The 13,515-nt window shown below is 36.6% G+C and overlaps 1 protein-coding gene across 1 annotated transcript in view; it reads left to right on the top strand.

Moving 5' to 3' along the window:
• MRC1 (mannose receptor C-type 1) overlaps positions 1-13,515 on the top strand; it is a 97,998-nt gene that overhangs the window by 50,694 nt on the left and 33,789 nt on the right. The window contains exons 10-17 of the mRNA XM_079795350.1: positions 1,164-1,279; positions 3,461-3,609; positions 5,790-5,989; positions 8,367-8,494; positions 9,007-9,094; positions 10,260-10,404; positions 11,966-12,007; positions 13,239-13,402. Coding sequence (XP_079651476.1) covers positions 1,164-1,279; positions 3,461-3,609; positions 5,790-5,989; positions 8,367-8,494; positions 9,007-9,094; positions 10,260-10,404; positions 11,966-12,007; positions 13,239-13,402 — 1,032 coding nt within the window. The remainder of the gene's footprint in view (positions 1-1,163; positions 1,280-3,460; positions 3,610-5,789; positions 5,990-8,366; positions 8,495-9,006; positions 9,095-10,259; positions 10,405-11,965; positions 12,008-13,238; positions 13,403-13,515) is intronic.

The following is a 13,515-nucleotide window of genomic DNA, read 5'->3' as shown; positions in this document are numbered from 1 at the left end:
TCCTATTTTTTTGTGTGTTTTCGAATCCTCTTGTTCGTTGTTCATGGCATTTTGATCTTCCATTATTGATTTTATTTCTTCTTTTGTCACTTACATAATCTCAAACATACTTATTTTATATTTTTCCAGGTGTTTTATTATATTGAATTATTAATTCTCCCTCGAAAGGAGACATTTTCTCACATGATTTGCAATTTTTGATTTTGAATTAGTCCACTCTAACCTTCAAATCGCATAGTCTCACATGACCTGCCATGTAGAAATATTTCTGTTGTGTAGTTTTGCATTTACTTCTCTGAGTACCTAAGAGATTATCTTTTTGTAGACCAAGTTTTACTGTTTTTTTTTTTTTTTTTTTTTTTTGGCTGTGAGTTCTCATACAGTGTGAATAGTGTAAAGTCGGGACCAGCACCCATCTGTGGCACAGACTTTATATTCATTTTCAAACAGAAGAATTTTTTCTCCTGCCCCTAGAACCCCAGGCATCTGACAATAATTTCTGTTATTTCCTTGTCTTGTGGGCAGAGAATTTTGCTCTCCTTTTCCAGAGGGGCTACCTTTAATGGATATCATCTGTATGCAAGGATTTCAGTTCCATCTCCCAGGTCAGGTGGGCTTATGGGCAATGTCCTAATCTGTGTGGACATTAAAACCACAGACCCTGGGCTCTAGTACTTCACCTAGGTTTGATGCGCTCTGGACAGCCCTCAGGCACAGCTGGTGCACTTTCCCTTCCAACTTTTAGGTTTCTACTGCTTTTTGGTGCCTGTGACCAGATGATATAGCTTTATACTCACCACCTACTGTTGACCTCAAAAGGCAACAAGGCTTGTTATTTTGCAAATTATTCCCTGTGGTTATCTATTCTGAAACTAAAATTTTAACCATTCTGTTCAGTTGCTTTGGTAAACATTTCATGAATCATTTTGTTGGAGGGTGCCTCAGAAGGAGAGAGAATGACTGTTCCTCCCACTTTGTATCATAATTTGTCATATGAGGAATAACACACTACTGATTTCTTTACTCATATAAGTGCTTCTCACTGCATTTCAAATTATTCAAGTTTATATTCTTTTAGTTCTATTGTTTATCTCATGACAGAGGGATTATTAAAATAATATTATCCAATAAATATGTGATAATCTGTTTGATATCATTAATAGGGCTGGAAAAGACATGGCTTCTACTGCTATATGATTGGACACACACTTTCAACATTTTCAGAAGCAAACCAAACCTGTGTGAAAGAGAATGCTTACCTAACAACTGTTGAAGACAGGTATTGAATAATTTTAATCTTATTTTAAAATGTCAAATAACGAAAAGTTTTCAGAAATCCCAGGTCTCAATGTGCTCTAAATTTCTAAGTAAATTACATGGAATCATGACATATGGTTTGTAAAAGCAGAAGATTGAAAATCATATTCTTATTTGAATTCTTTTTAAAAAATATATTTTTAATTATTTCAGAAAGGAAGGGAGAGGGAGAGAGAGATAGAAACATCAATGATGAGAGAGAATCATTGATTGGCTGTCTCCTGTATGCCCCACACTGGGGAATCAAGCCTGCAACCCGGGCATGTGCCCTTACCGGGAATCGAACCATGATCTCCTGGTTCATAGGTTGATGTTCAATCACTAAGCCATGCCACTTGGGCCTTATTTGAATTCTTCATTTCAAAGATTATATTTTGCTACTTTTAGTACTATAAGGCAATATTCTGAACTGTTTATTAATACTCTAATAAATGTAATTTAGATATAACTTTTTCTGATATATCAGGAAAAATAAGTACAAAACTTAAGCTCATAAATCCCACTTTCTAGCTTTACTATATTTCCCACCAAAAAAAGAGGGCAGAGAGGTTTACTGAATATTTTATTCACTTTTCCCAGTCTTCCATTTTCTTCTTTTCTTTGCTAGGTTTACTAGACTTATAGGCCAAGGAAATTGTATGGATATATAGGATTTTATATAACTTTTGACCTCTAGAGTCCCATCCATTTTAAGATTTTAGTGTTTAGTCATTTTCCCCTACTCTTTGCAAAGCACTGGAATAAGTCTAGGAGAAACTTAGAAGAAAATTTAAAATGTCCATGTCATTTGCAGTAAAAAGGTAAAATATTGAGTTTTAGTTCAGTAAGTTATATTTAGTGGCCTTTCAAGGCAGACTCAATAAAATGTAGAGGATGCCATTGATATTAAAAATCCTTTGATACAAATGAAAGATGTGATAGGATTTGGATGGTCTTTGTAAAAGAACTTGTATTTCAACCCACATCCTTCTTTCATGTACAATTAAATGTCTAATACAGTGTAGTACCCTGACATAATGCTAACATCTGAAAATCAGAACATAGATACTCTTATGACAAGGAGATGAGCTGCACATCTTTCAGTCGGGTGGGGACATGTTCTGATCTACACTGTCATTGATCCTTTGGTCTATGGCAGCAGAGATTTCCCTATATTTTATGTTTTAGGTACATTTTTCTTTGTGTTTCCTATGATATTTACATCCAGGGAGGGTCACTGCCTCTGTGGTTAGACTTGACTTTTAGAAAAATTGACTTTGGGACTTTAATTTTTGGAGGGGTGCTTGTTCGGTTTAGGGAATAGAATGATTCAGTCTGGGCAAGCAAATGTTCTGTTATTGTAGCTTTCTTTGCATTTCCCGCTCTGTTCTCTCTGGAGTCATCCACACCTCTCTCTGTTCCTGGAAACTTTGGGCACCACTTTTCTGAGGTCCTCAAAAGAGCTTTTTGCGTACATCGCTGCCTCATTGTCTAGTGCTTGTCCATTAAGACAAACTTTGATACCTGCACTAACCAAATTGTATTATGCCAGGCACGCAGCTGAGATGCGGAGGGAGGGAAAATTTTGGAATTTGTGATTCTGTTCCCAGTTCTTTCTAGAGATTGAATCTCTGCTTCTCTGTATTTCTTGATAATTTTCTGTTTCTGAGAGTAGATAATGAGGATGCAATTCAGGGGGAAAGCCACACAGATTTTTCCATTTGTATCATCCTTGATTGCATTGTGACCTCTCAACTTACTAAACCAGAAATTGTGCAGAACATTTGAAATATTTGAAAAGTGGACTGATTTTTAAACAGTATATTTTAAAATGCTATAGTTTTCTCTTTTGCATTTTCAGAATTCTCTTACCTTCTGAGAAGGGCAGAGGGGCTGATGAGGAATAGAGAGACATGTTTGAGTATATTTAAATTATTTTATTCACTCAGCTGTTTAGTATTTTTTCTTCATAAGATCACATTTTCTTAGTAAATTTTGTATAATGTAAATGACACATAAATATAAGAAAATATGTTTGAGTTACCAACCAAATCATAGCTCAAACATAGAAATGAGATACGTTTCATGTTGATAATTAGAAAGTTTACATATATATTAAAAAATTTAACTGTTTAAAAATTTATGTATTATTATTGCTTTTTAGATATGAGCAAGCCTTCCTCACTAGTTGGGTTGGATTGAGGCCTGAGAAATACTTTTGGACAGGCCTTTCCGATGTCCGGAACAAAGGGACCTTCCAGTGGACCATCGAGGAGGAGGTTCAGTACACTCACTGGAACTTCGAAATGCCAGGTATGTGCAGGGCTTAGGTCGGAGGTTTGTGTTCATTGCACACGTCCATCGTGCAAAACCTACTTCCTTACGTACCTGTCCAAATGGACTATGTGAATTAATTGTGCCTTCAGTATTTGCTATTCTGTCCTACTTTTCTTTAATCCTCACCCGAGGACATCTTCCCATTGATTTTAATACAATTTGGAAGGGAGGTGGGAGTGGGGAGAGAGAGCGAGAAAAATCAACATCGTTTGGTTGCCTCCTGCACGCACCCTGACCAGGGGTGGGGAGTGAACCTGCAGTGGTGGTACCCGCCCTTGACTGGGAATTGAACCCCCAACCCTTAGGTCCGTGGGCCGACACTCTAACCACTGAGCAACTGGCTAGGGCTTTTTTTTTTTTTTTTTAAAGTTCCAATTAGTTTGCAATGGTCTAAGAAAACAAGGAAAACGGCTAGGTTATTGGGTACTGCTCTTATTTGAAAAAATATTTATGAAACCCTAAATGGTCACAAATGTTCCAAATGGTTAACTTATTTCTGAAGGCTTACAACTATACCAAAGGGCTACAGACCATCTCTGTGAAACTATGAAGGGCGATATTAGTGTGCTTGAGTTGGTGGCGCACAAGGTAGTGCTTACGTGGGACTCATTTCTGTATCTTGCATGTGCTGCCCTGCCTAGTCCTTTATATGCATTGGATTTCATTTTATCTTTATAAGAAACGTCCAAGGTAAGTTTCGGTATCTTCATTTTAAAGATGTGGAAACAGGGACTCAGAAAATTTATGTGACTAGAAAGCTTCCGACCATGAATTTAGACTAATCTGTGTAATTCCCTAATCTGTGCTGTTTGCACCAACACCACTTGCCTCCCTGTAAGTGCTGATTTGCTTCCCTAGCAGGTAGTTTCTGAAATAGCCTCTGACAGATTCTGTGCCTTCTTGATACACTGATATCACAGTTTATGACCTTATTTAGTGTGACAGCCCCAGGAAATTCAACATCCTTTATAGCTAATGTTTCACTGTGCCCGGGCAAAGAGCTAAAGGAGGAATAATAGCTTGAGTGTATGAATTTACTACTTAGTCAAACAAGTCCTAATCTTCAGGAGTTCATTTAATTTGTATTCTCAGCTCTTAATGAGGTAAATAGGTCAGTATTTTGGATAGAGTGAGTCTTTTTAAATTATTGCATGTTCTGAAAAATGGTAAGATTTCAGTTCATCTTTAAATAACTGGCAATATGTCAAGAGCTGAGCGCACACCTTAAAAATATTGGTAGGAGAGGTAATTATTACTCTAAGACAAACTTCTAATTTTGCAGGTGGAGTTCATTCAACCATAGGATTTGGAGAAATTAATACTGGAATGTTCTTAGAGAACAAAAATGGATTAAATTGGAGCTATAGGGAGTCAGAAATCTTAATGAAGATATTTTGAAAAAGATGTACCTCCCCAGAACTTAGAGAGTTACTCTAAACACTTAATGTCCTTTAAAAGAATAGTGATAAAAGATGACCTCATCTAAGCAGAAGGAATCCTAATGTTTTCAAAGCTCTGTCTTAATTAATTACTATTTGGAAATAATCACAACTGTGAACCAGAATTATAATCTATTAAGTTTGACATAGTCCTCAGTTTATTTTACCATGAAAAAATTCATTACAACTCTGTAAGGTAGGTCGTGATATTTGCATTTTAATATGAGGCAACAAGTTCAGGGTGATTGAGTACCTAAACTTAAAATCTCTCAGATGTATCTTATTTTCAAGTCTGTAACAAACTTCTGTTCTGGAAAATCTACATGAACCCTAGAGGAAAAAAGGAACCTTAAAGAATTTTTTTTTTATAAAAGAAATGTTGAACTACTATTTTTGCCATGGCAGTAAATCTTATTATGCAAAAATTATTGTATCATTAAATGTCTATAAGGCGGCATCCTGCCAGATGTTAGAAATACAAAATGTTATCAAAACTGTGACCTTTGAGATCATAATTCAGTTGGGGTCACAAATGAAAGGTAAATAACGATTCCAAAGAGCACACATACATTGCCAAATGCCACAGGATCTCTCCTCTTCATTTCCTCAGCACATGGAGGTTTGACCACACAATTTGAGTCAGGTTTGTACTGTCTCTTGCGAGCATGGCCTGCCTACAGCAGCACCTGCTAAGCGAAGTCTGTGTTTTTAACGCAGGGAGAAAAGCCGGGTGTGTTGCCATGAAAACTGGGATCGCAGGGGGCCTGTGGGATGTTTTGAGTTGTGAAGAAAAGGCAAAATTTGTGTGCAAACACTGGGCAGAGGGAGTCACTCGTCCGCCGGAGCCCACAACAACACCTGAACCCAAATGTCCAGAGAATTGGGGCACCACCAGTAAAACAAGCTTGTGTTTCAAGGTAAGTTGCAATTGCAAAACTAATAAAGAATTTGGAATATCCTTCAGCCTACAGAATCAGCTAAGAAATTAAAACAAAACAAAACCAAATACTGCCATGCTCAGGCTTCACCTGTAGGAATTCTAACTTGATGGATCTGGAAGGGGTGCTTGCACGGTTTATTTGTAAAGAGCTTTTCTTGGGTGAATGCTAAGGACCAGTTGCACGTAGACCAACAAAGTAACCGACAGCACCACACAGATCACAGCAGCTGCCTCTCCTCTCTCCTAGGCTTTCCGGCCCTGGGCTGAGCTAGCATTTCTTTTCATCTTAATGAACACCTTTTGCTCGCCCTCAGTCATTCCCATTGCATCTCACTTTTTGCCCTGTTCTTACAGACCAAGCTTTTAGTTAACTGAATTGATAAATGAATGTGCCTCACGGGTATCCTAGAGGTAATGCTCCATTATACTGATTTAATCCCTGGTGATTATGTATCTGGGAGATGGGGGCATTTCTGGGTAGGAGTACGTGGGTGCTTCATGTCCTTTAAATGACAATTTGATATTCTGCAATTGTTTTATACACTCCTGGGCTGGATCGTCTATTTTCTCCTTATGCAAGCAAGTTCACCCAAACAAATGAACAAAGAAAAACCCCAGTGAATTTATTTGGGGCGTTGCCCCTCTCTTTCTTGTAAGTTCTATTTTTTTCTAGAGAAGGTTAGGATTAACTAAATGAGAGATTTACTTATCGACTGCTTAATAGTGTTTAAAGTTACACTCTCAAGACCTCTGTTATTCAATCCTGTGAATGGCATATGGCCATGGCATGCCTTGTAAGACATGTAGGGTTAATGAAGAACTTGAATTATCAATGTGTGTTAGAATGATGTTGCTTAATCTTCTCTAACCCGAGGGCTGTGGCTAGTTGGGTGGGAAACTCCCATTAGTAGCAATAGAGCTGAAGAACTATCCAATCCAGATTAGCCAGTCTGGGTTAAAAGCGTAATTTATATAGAAGGGACTACTAGTATATTGGGCTAAACAGGGGAGGATTCGATATTTATTGTTGTTGCTAGAAAAATTTTGAGTTACTACACAAAGACCAAATTTATTTTATACAAGATATTTGCCTGAGGGTGGTAGGCTGTGGGGATTTGTCGCAGAATTTTGAGAGAAGCAGCAGAATTCTCCAGAGCTGGGAAGTGAACCAAGGTTCCAGGAGATGACCCAGGTGTGTATTCAACAAATCCACAGATGGGGGTCACTAAAAAGTCTGCAGTTTTAGAGGTGCATGGGGTAGGGTTTGTTTGGAAATATATTGACCATCTTTGTACAAGTTAAGACATGGGAATTATTAATAAAATTCAGCTGATAGTAAATTGATTTAATAAAATAAAATCTTATGTCACCGTCTAGCAAGTTGAGGCAGTCACAGAAGTCTTAGGCTTACTTAAGTGGAAACTTGGTCAGATCACCTTTGTCTAGAATCTGGATGGTTCAAGTTAGGGTCAAGGTGAAGGTTGCCTTGGATTGCATGATGACAGCTGGGCAGCCACAGTTGGTTGGAAGCAAATTTCTTTTTCCATAGGCCTTGGATGATGGGGCCAAGACTCATGAGAAACAATGAATAAATGTTATAAATGTTGGTGGAGGCAATGAACTCTTATACTGTTGGCATAGTGATAGGTGTTTCTCAGACTATCACTGTGTATTGCTTTTCATTGAAATCTTTTGGATAATATGGCATATTCCCTAAATTACTAAGCTATTAAATTGGGTTTAGTTTATAACCCACCTTTGTAGATGCTCTGACAGATTAGTACAGAGCATGTGCGCCAGTAGTTGTGAAAATGTGCATCTATAAGGAAAAAAAGACAAGGTGGAGTTGAAGGACACAGCCAACGAAGCATTGAAAGGCTGCCAGGTTATTCCTTGTTAAGCCTAACAGGATAGCAATCTGTGGCACAGTATTAGGGAGGTTATTTTCCTTAAAGTATTCTTTATTCATGTATACTTTCTCTGATCAAAAATTTCTTTCAATTTTTTTCCATCTTAGTGCTACTTTTCACACTTAACCAAATTAACCTTGTCTTCAACAAGAGCTGATAGCTTAGCTGAGCCCATATGCCTAAAGCTTTTAAGATTTTTAAGCTAATTCCTCCTGTGCTATCAACTTTATTTTTTAAAACTTTCTTAACAAAATCATCTCCCAAAGTTTGTTACCCAAATATTCACTCATAAATTGATTTTTAGCCAAGAGAATTATGTTGTGTGGGGTCATTGCAATGTCTTGCTTTTCTGTAAAGGAAATCTCACCAAAAGTAAATAATTATTTATCTTGAGTTAATAAGCTATGCATTGTAAAATAACTCCTGAAACCATATCATCTTTAGCTATTTACAAAAGGATTACATGAGAAGAAAACATGGTTTGACTCTCGAGATTTCTGTAGAGCTATAGGTGGAGATCTAGCAAGTATCAATAATAAAGAGGAACAGCAAGCAATATGGCGATTAATAATGTAAGTATCTTTTCTATATAATACTCTTTTCTTTTATCTTTTTGGTGCTAATTATGTTGAGAAACATTTTATGTTCCCAAAATTGTTGGCTCATGCTGCTGCTATGAGTTCATATATTGTATTCCAAATCTATGGGCCCTTTTTTTTTATATTGTTTTCTTTTTTGGGGGGGGAGGGGGGCTTTTTAAAATCTAGTTTCATTTCTGAATGCCTTAATTTTGTAAGTATAGATCCTGTGATGAATGGCTCTATAAAAGTACAAGACACTCAGTAAATATTGTTATATGAATAACCGAATGCTTATCTTTCAGTGCTTTACAATTATTTATTCTCAAAGGGTGGCTCATTTTTAGGATATTTATGGGTTCTACCAAAAAATGCACATCTATTGAATAATGCTTATATTTAATCATTGAATCTCTTTACCTGTGTAATTTTCAAATTTGATTAGTCCTCATAGCTAACCAAATTTGTTTCATGCGTAAGCTTTCTTTATATCTTATATATTGCAGGACTACTGGAAACTACCATGAACTGTTTTGGTTGGGGTTGACATATGAAAGTCCTTCAGAGGGCTTTACTTGGAGTGATGGTTCTCCTGTGAGTGATTTGATTTAATATATCATTTTCTTACTTTATCATGTATTTATTTTAATGTTATCCTTTGGCTTAATATACATTTTTGGTAATACTTTTTATTATGATACCTAGAGACATTTTTCTATAAAAAGTAAATGCTATTTTAGGATTATTATTCTGTCTCTGCCCTAGTATAGTTCTCCTATTCACCCAAGGTGTAATCACGTTGGCTAGATGGAAAAAAAAAATTGGAAACTCATTGTAGTTTAAAATAAATATAAAATAATATATTTATTTTGGTATGCAAAATTGACATGCAAGTAGTAAACTTCTTAAACATCGAGTGTTCTTATAGATCAGGAGATCTGGAAATAACTTTTGGCATTTTATTAGTATCCATTAGGTTATGTCAGACTTCTCCATTCTTAGGAATGGAGAAGTGAGAGTCTTGAACACTTGCTGGCATTTTGGACACTAGTCATCACATTTTTTGTGTGTGATTTTAGTTCTATCTCCTCTTACACCAGCAACTTCTCAAAGAACTTGGGTAAGATGGTATATTTGATGGATCCATTGATATTAGATTTTATATATCATATCTCTGGAAAATAGATCATAATGCTTACTCTAAAACCCTATGGACTATGATTCCACATTGAAAACGTCACAGAGGACCTAAACCCAGCCCCCCTTTATTTCCACTGTTCATTTTGGTAAAATTTGGTAGCTTTGTTAGCAACATGTCATAGGTCTGTTTCTTTTGTAAAAAGAATGAATGCTTATCTTTATGCTACCATCGAATAAAGAGAAAGTTTCCAACATCTCACTGAAATATTATTCCTTAAGAATGGGTTATAAATGTAAGAACTTCTTATACTGGTCAGTGGAGCTCTTTGCCAAGTTTTTTCTAAATATAAATCCCATTTTTATGGCTCTAGAGCCATTCTATTTAACTAAAGAAAATTTTCTAATAATCAATAGCATACTCTACTCAACTTCAAAAATTTCCATGTAATGAAAGCTCTTTCCCATTCATGTTTATAAATCTTGCTTTAGAAGCAAAGCTATGGTGAAAAAAAAAAGGGAAATGGTTTTAAAAATATAAATATATCTTTACTTTTCTGTTTGGGTAAATGATTGGCATTAGGCTGATATAAATGGTTGCTGTATAACGTTTTTAACATAGGTTTCCTATGAAAATTGGGCTTATGGAGAACCTAATAATTATGGAAATACTGAATACTGTGGAGAGCTGAAAGGTGACCCTAGTATGTCCTGGAATGATATTAACTGTGAACATCTTAAGAACTGGATTTGCCAGATACGTAAAGGTATGATAACCTGTTCTTTCCTTTATCTTAGCTCGAACTAACCTCCTGACATCCCAATAACTTCCCTTTATTAGCAGAACCAAACAAACAACATAAAAAATAAAGGAACTGGCAGGAGCCATCCTTTCACAGGATGAGAATGAAGTCGCTGAACACAGATAAATGTTCCAAAGGAACAGAGGATCAAAAGGCCACTGGGAATCCTAGACTAGAGTCACGTCCCTGGGAATAGTTCCCATGAGCTCTAATTTCTGGCTCATTCTCTACAGTGGTAGGAGTGGACGTTCTACTCTGTGAGCAGAGCAATGACTATGCCATTTCTTTTTTGGAATTGTCACCCTTAGACCTACATTAGGTGAAAAATTTCCTAAGTCCGAATATTCTAAATATTGATTTCTTGAGGAAATGTTCAACACAAAGAACAGACACCATTTGGAGGACCCACCATATTACTAATGGTCAAAAAGTAGCAGTGATGTTATGAGTCATGGTCTTGACTCAGAAAGGTCCACATATCCAAGTCAGGCAGGGAGGTCAGAGGATCCAGATTCTTATGTTTAAAAAAAAACACAAATAGACCCATCCTTAAACCAAAATATACATCAACAGATAAATGGAACCGCATTGCCCTCTGCTGTGGGGAAACCTTGGCCACTGTCTCACCTCTTACTGTTGGAGACACTGTGTTGCTGTCGGTCTGCTTATTTTCCTTACTCCTGCTTAGACTAGTGTTTTCAAAATGGAGGAATGACTAGTAGCTGGTTTTTCTTCAAAGTTCTATCTACAAATGGTTTCATTATGTCTTGTTTCTTTATGGGTCATTGGTACTTCTATTCTTATGGATGTTGACTATATTAACCCGAAATCTAAATAACTTGAGTCCTTTTATCCGATTCCAACAGAGTCTAGATATATCAACAACCATTTGAAAAGAAAATTATTTTATTTAACTTTTAGTAAAACATACATTTAATAAAAATATGATTCTTTAAAGAAAGTGTATTTTATAAATAAGTAGTTCTTATGTAATTATTTCAAATAATGAAATTTGAAGTAATTTCATAGCTAATAATAATATGTGTGACTATAAAATTAATATCTATGAGCACCTTCTCAATACAAATAATTCATGTATTTTACCTCAGCTATCCTAATATATAAAAACCCAGGGTCCATAACATCCTTTTTACAGTTGACAAAACTAAGGGCAAGATTTTAAACCCAGGTCTGGAATTTGAACCTAGGCTTTCTGATTACACAACTGGTTCTCTTTTCTTTCCTTTGTATGACACTGCTTACTGTGCCTGAAGAGTCTCTTTTGATTTCTGGTGGCTATTATTGTACCTACTTTGTTTATCTCTTCACTCCTACTTCTGTTTTCCTTCACTTTTCTCCTCCATAGCATGATAGGAGAATTGGAGAGTAGAAGGGAAGGAGAGGAAAAGAAAAGAGAACAATTAAGTTTTTAGCTATATTGTCCCATGAAAATTGTGAAACTAGAAGAATATGTAATAGCAGAAGTGCAGCATATTTTATATTAATTTTTTTGTTTGTTTTCCAGGCCAAACACCAAAACCTGAGCCAACACCAACTCCTGAAGACAGTAGGTGTTTTATTTTCTGATCTCTATATTGATAGCCTTTCTCCACTCTTTTTTCTCACAATGAAAAATAAAACTTGCCCTAAGAAGGTGGAGAGCAGAAGTTCTTAATATCTCTGAAAATCTCATGAAAGTTTGGATCTTTCCAGACAGATGTTCATGAACACAAATATCAAGCAGTTATTAGTACAATGAATGTTAATAAATCAAATCCAAGCTCACTTGTTTCTTCTTTAGCACATGTATTAGTTTCCTAGGGCTGTTGTAAAAAAGTTCTACAAACTTGGTGGCTTAAAGTGACAGCCATTTATTCCCTGACCTGGAAGTAAGAAATATGAACTCAGTTTCACTGAGCTGAAACCAAGGCATTGGCAGGACAATGCTCCCTCCAGAGGCTCAAAGGGGGGACCTATTTCCTTGCCTTTACCAGCTTTGAGAGCTGCATTCCTTGCATTGTTATTTCATGGCCCCCTTCTTCATCTTCAGAGCCAGCAATGTGGCATCTTGCTTCATTTGTCACATTGTTTCCTTCTTCTGGAGTCAAATCTCCCTCTATAAGGATACTTGAGGTTATATTTAGGGCCCAACCACATAATCTAGGATAATCTCTCCATCTCCCTTAATTTAGTCCCATCTACCAAGTGCCTTTTCTGTGTAAGGTAACATTCACAGATTCCAGAGATTAGGATCTAGATATCTTTGGGGGCTTCTATTCCGTCTGCATCAGCACAGAACCATAGAATTTTATGGTTTGGCAGAAGCCTTAGGAACTTTCCTGGTATGTGAATTCTTTGGTTTTCCTGTTATACACGGAAGCACCCTAGTCCATCTGTTACAAGTTGTTTGTTATGTGGAGATAAGAGATGCTTTCTCACAGCCTCCACTTCTTATACCTAGCACATCACTGATGCATGGATGTAAATCCTTCCAGCTATGTGATCCTATTGATGAAGGTAAAGCTGGAAGTTCTTTTACCCAATAGAGATACCAGTCCATGGAACTTTGTTGGGAAGAGAAAGTCGTGAGCTTGCACAGAGTTGGGGCAAGTGGCAATCTGGCCTTAGGCATTTCAGTCTGTATTTAGCATAAGCACCCTGCTGACTCTGGGCTCTTGGAGTTGCAGATACCTCTGATAGATTAGCTACCCTGCTCTTTTCATTTGTGTGTACCATACATACCAGATTCTTGAATTCACCAAAGTAAAATCCATCACCTTTTTCCATGAATTTTTCAGATCCACCAGTCACTGAAGATGGGTGGGTTATTTACAAAGACTACCAGTATTATTTTAGTAAAGAGTCGGAAACAATGGACAATGCACGAGGATTTTGCAAGAGGAATTTTGGTGATCTTGTTTCCATTCAAAGTGAAAGTGAAAAGAAGTTTCTATGGAAACATGTAAGAAAATGATTAATTTAAGAATGGATCAGTGACATGTGTTAAGCAAAGACAATGTCTATAGTTGGTACCCTGTGGTGCAACTTGAAATTATGTGATGAATTTGCACCTTC

The sequence above is a fragment of the Cnephaeus nilssonii genome, assembly GCF_951640355.1.
Source record: "Cnephaeus nilssonii genome assembly, chromosome: 1".
NCBI classification, from domain to species: domain Eukaryota; kingdom Metazoa; phylum Chordata; class Mammalia; order Chiroptera; family Vespertilionidae; genus Cnephaeus; species Cnephaeus nilssonii.
This window is presented reverse-complemented; position numbering and strand designations above follow the sequence as displayed.